The following is a 2,559-nucleotide window of genomic DNA, read 5'->3' as shown; positions in this document are numbered from 1 at the left end:
CGCGTTGGGCTCGTGATGAAAAGCCGTGCTGGACCTTTCTCCTCGTGCGCGTCGAGGGTCGGGGCGGGGGGCTCGGAAGCAGTAGGAATGCAGTGCTCACGGTTGAGGAGGCGGCACGTCCAGGATCGAAGGATCCCCGGATTCGGGGTCTGGCGAGGGCCCCTTCCTGGCTCAGAGGTGGTGTCACCTCCCTGTGCCACACGTGGAGGAGGGCGTGAGCGGACTTCCTGCGGCCTGTTCTACGAGGCACGAACCCCTTTAATGTGTCTCCTGTGGGTTTAGTTTGCAGGCCCCGAACCCAGGAGAGCTGTGCGCCTCGTGATCTGACCTCTTCCGAAGACCCCGCCTCTTTGCCCTGGCACTTGGGGGTCGGGTCTCAGCCTGCGGATCTGGGGGAGACACAAATAGTCACTCCATAGCAACATCTATGGGACGAAGGCCACCAGCTGATGCAGGCTGCACGGGGCCGTTCCCAGCCCTGACCCTGGAGATGACACGAATGTTTTTTCTCATTCTTGCTGCGTCAGGGTGGCAGACGCCAGCCACAGTACGGCAAACTGCCACGTAGAGGTGTTGGGGACGCAGTTTCTGCTGGAAGCCCGCTGGTCGGTGTGTCCGGGGCGAGCCTGCCCGCTCCCCGCCGTCAGCCCCGCACGAGGATTTTGAGACGGCACCAACCGCGCGTGTAGTGACGAGCGAGTTACGGTGTAGCAGTGATGGCGGGCAGACCCCGCGCCGTGGACGGCTCCGCCGTCGGGCAGGTGTGGGAGGGCGGGCGAGCGCCTTCCGTCGTCCGGGCGTCCAGGACGTGCAGGCTGAGGTGCCCACGGGAGACAGCGGGAGGGTAGGTGGCATAGCCACGTGGAAGAAAAGCCCAGGCGGTGCCTGGCTGTCAAAGCTCAGCTCCCGTTCTCCCACGGGTGCTGCAGCTGGCGGCTCCCAGGACGTGTCCCCCACACCTTCCGTCACAAGGTGGCACCCGGTGATGTGGGCGTGGGCGGCACCCAGGAACCAGTCCCAGCAGCCAGTGGAGCGTCAGCTATTCCCTGTGGCACAGACGACGCTCGTCCTGTGTCTGAGCATCTCCCTGTTCTGCGAGGCTGAGGAGGCTGCTGCTCTCTCAGACACCTGTCTCGGCCCCGATCACGGGTGGCGCGGCCGCCACACGTGCCCCGCTGACCATCCGCGAGGGGCGGGCCGCTGTGGGTCCCGCTGACTCCATGGCGTTTGCAAGCCCGGCATCTCGCGGAGCCCAAAGCGACGTGTGCCTATGGGGCAGCAGTGCCGAGCTGTCTGGGGAAGGTCATTTCTCACTGTCGCAATCTCTTCGGGCGACAGGACGGCTGCGCGGGCATAAAACGGGCAGGGATGGGTCCGGGGAGCAGACTCTCCCGTGTGGAACCCCTTTAAACCCACCGTGGCAAATGGACGGGAGAAAGCACGCGATGGCCACAGACCCTGCAACTTGAGCATCCGGTGTCCACCGTCCTATCCCGGACACTCGGCATCTGGGAAATACCCGAATCCACTCAGTGTCTGCGCGTGTGTGTGTGCGCGCGCGTGTGTGTCTTTTCGCACGTGTGAATCATTATTACCACATGTGTATTTTTAACTGTTCTTCTAGTCTTTGAAGCAGGTGTCTTTATTATTTTTTATTGACCCATGGGAGTCCGTAACGGAAGTGAGGTGAGTGTGTGTGCGTGTGTTTGTGGCCACACGCTTGTGTGTGTACGTGTCCTTTTGTGCATATCCCTGAAGATGGAAAGGCCTGTATGGCAAGGAGAAAAGTATTTAAATCAGTATTTTAAATGGCATGAATACTGTAGACTTTATTTATATAGGGCAAATATTGTAGGCTTTATTTATATAGGGCGAATATTGTACGCTTTATTTATATAGGGTGAATACTGTAGGCTTTATTTATATAGGGTGAATATTTTCATTTCACGTGGTTTGAAGAATAGATTTTTTTTTTGATTGCTCGATTATATATCGTGCTGTCCCGGAGAGAAGCTGTCCCACCACGTGCCTCTATTTATGGTTATTTATGGTACTAAACACTGAGGTTTTGGTGAAAGTAATCAGTATACGTGTCTGCAAAATGGGTTAGTGGCTGAAAATGGAAGCAGTCCTTGGGGATAAAGTGAGCGCGTGCACAATGACACTTTACTGCCTTTCCAAAAACAGGCCAGCCATGCCTTCGTCTAAGAATCTTATATCGAATGCAAAAAAAAAAACAGTATTTTCCTTCTCTGCTTGCTTTCTGTTAAATCGACGTTTGCATTTTGTCCCAGAGCCAGGCGTCCACGATCAGCAGCTCCCTGGGAACCCAGGCCCGTCGGCAGGGCCGTGTGCCGAAGTGGACGGCTGCCCCGGGGCGTCTGTCCCGCCGGGCCATGGGCAGCGTCTAAAGCCGCGTCCCCCCGCTTGTCTCCCCTAGGTGGACCTGGCCATCTCCGTCGCCGAGATCTCCATCGAGGAGAAGGTGGTGGAGCTGAGCTCCGAGGAGCAGAGGAGGACTTGGGAGGAGGGTCGCATCGACTACATGGGCAAAGACGC

The 2,559-nt window shown here is 57.5% G+C and overlaps 1 protein-coding gene across 1 annotated transcript in view; it reads left to right on the top strand.

Moving 5' to 3' along the window:
• The window catches only part of LOC111734566 (glycogenin-2-like), a gene marked incomplete at its 3' end in the record, with an annotated part of 8,385 nt that extends 5,831 nt beyond the window's left edge, over positions 1–2,554 (top strand). Inside the window, exon 3 of the mRNA XM_023526653.1 lies at positions 2,441–2,554. Coding sequence (XP_023382421.1) covers positions 2,441–2,554 — 114 coding nt within the window. The remainder of the gene's footprint in view (positions 1–2,440) is intronic.
• Between the last annotated feature and the right edge of the window lie 5 nt (positions 2,555–2,559).

The sequence above is a fragment of the Pteropus vampyrus genome, unplaced genomic scaffold, assembly GCF_000151845.1.
Source record: "Pteropus vampyrus isolate Shadow unplaced genomic scaffold, Pvam_2.0 Scaffold1845, whole genome shotgun sequence".
Taxonomy (NCBI): Eukaryota; Metazoa; Chordata; class Mammalia; order Chiroptera; family Pteropodidae; genus Pteropus; species Pteropus vampyrus.
The sequence above is the reverse complement of the archived record's forward strand: the minus strand, read 5'-3'. Positions and strand labels throughout refer to the sequence as shown.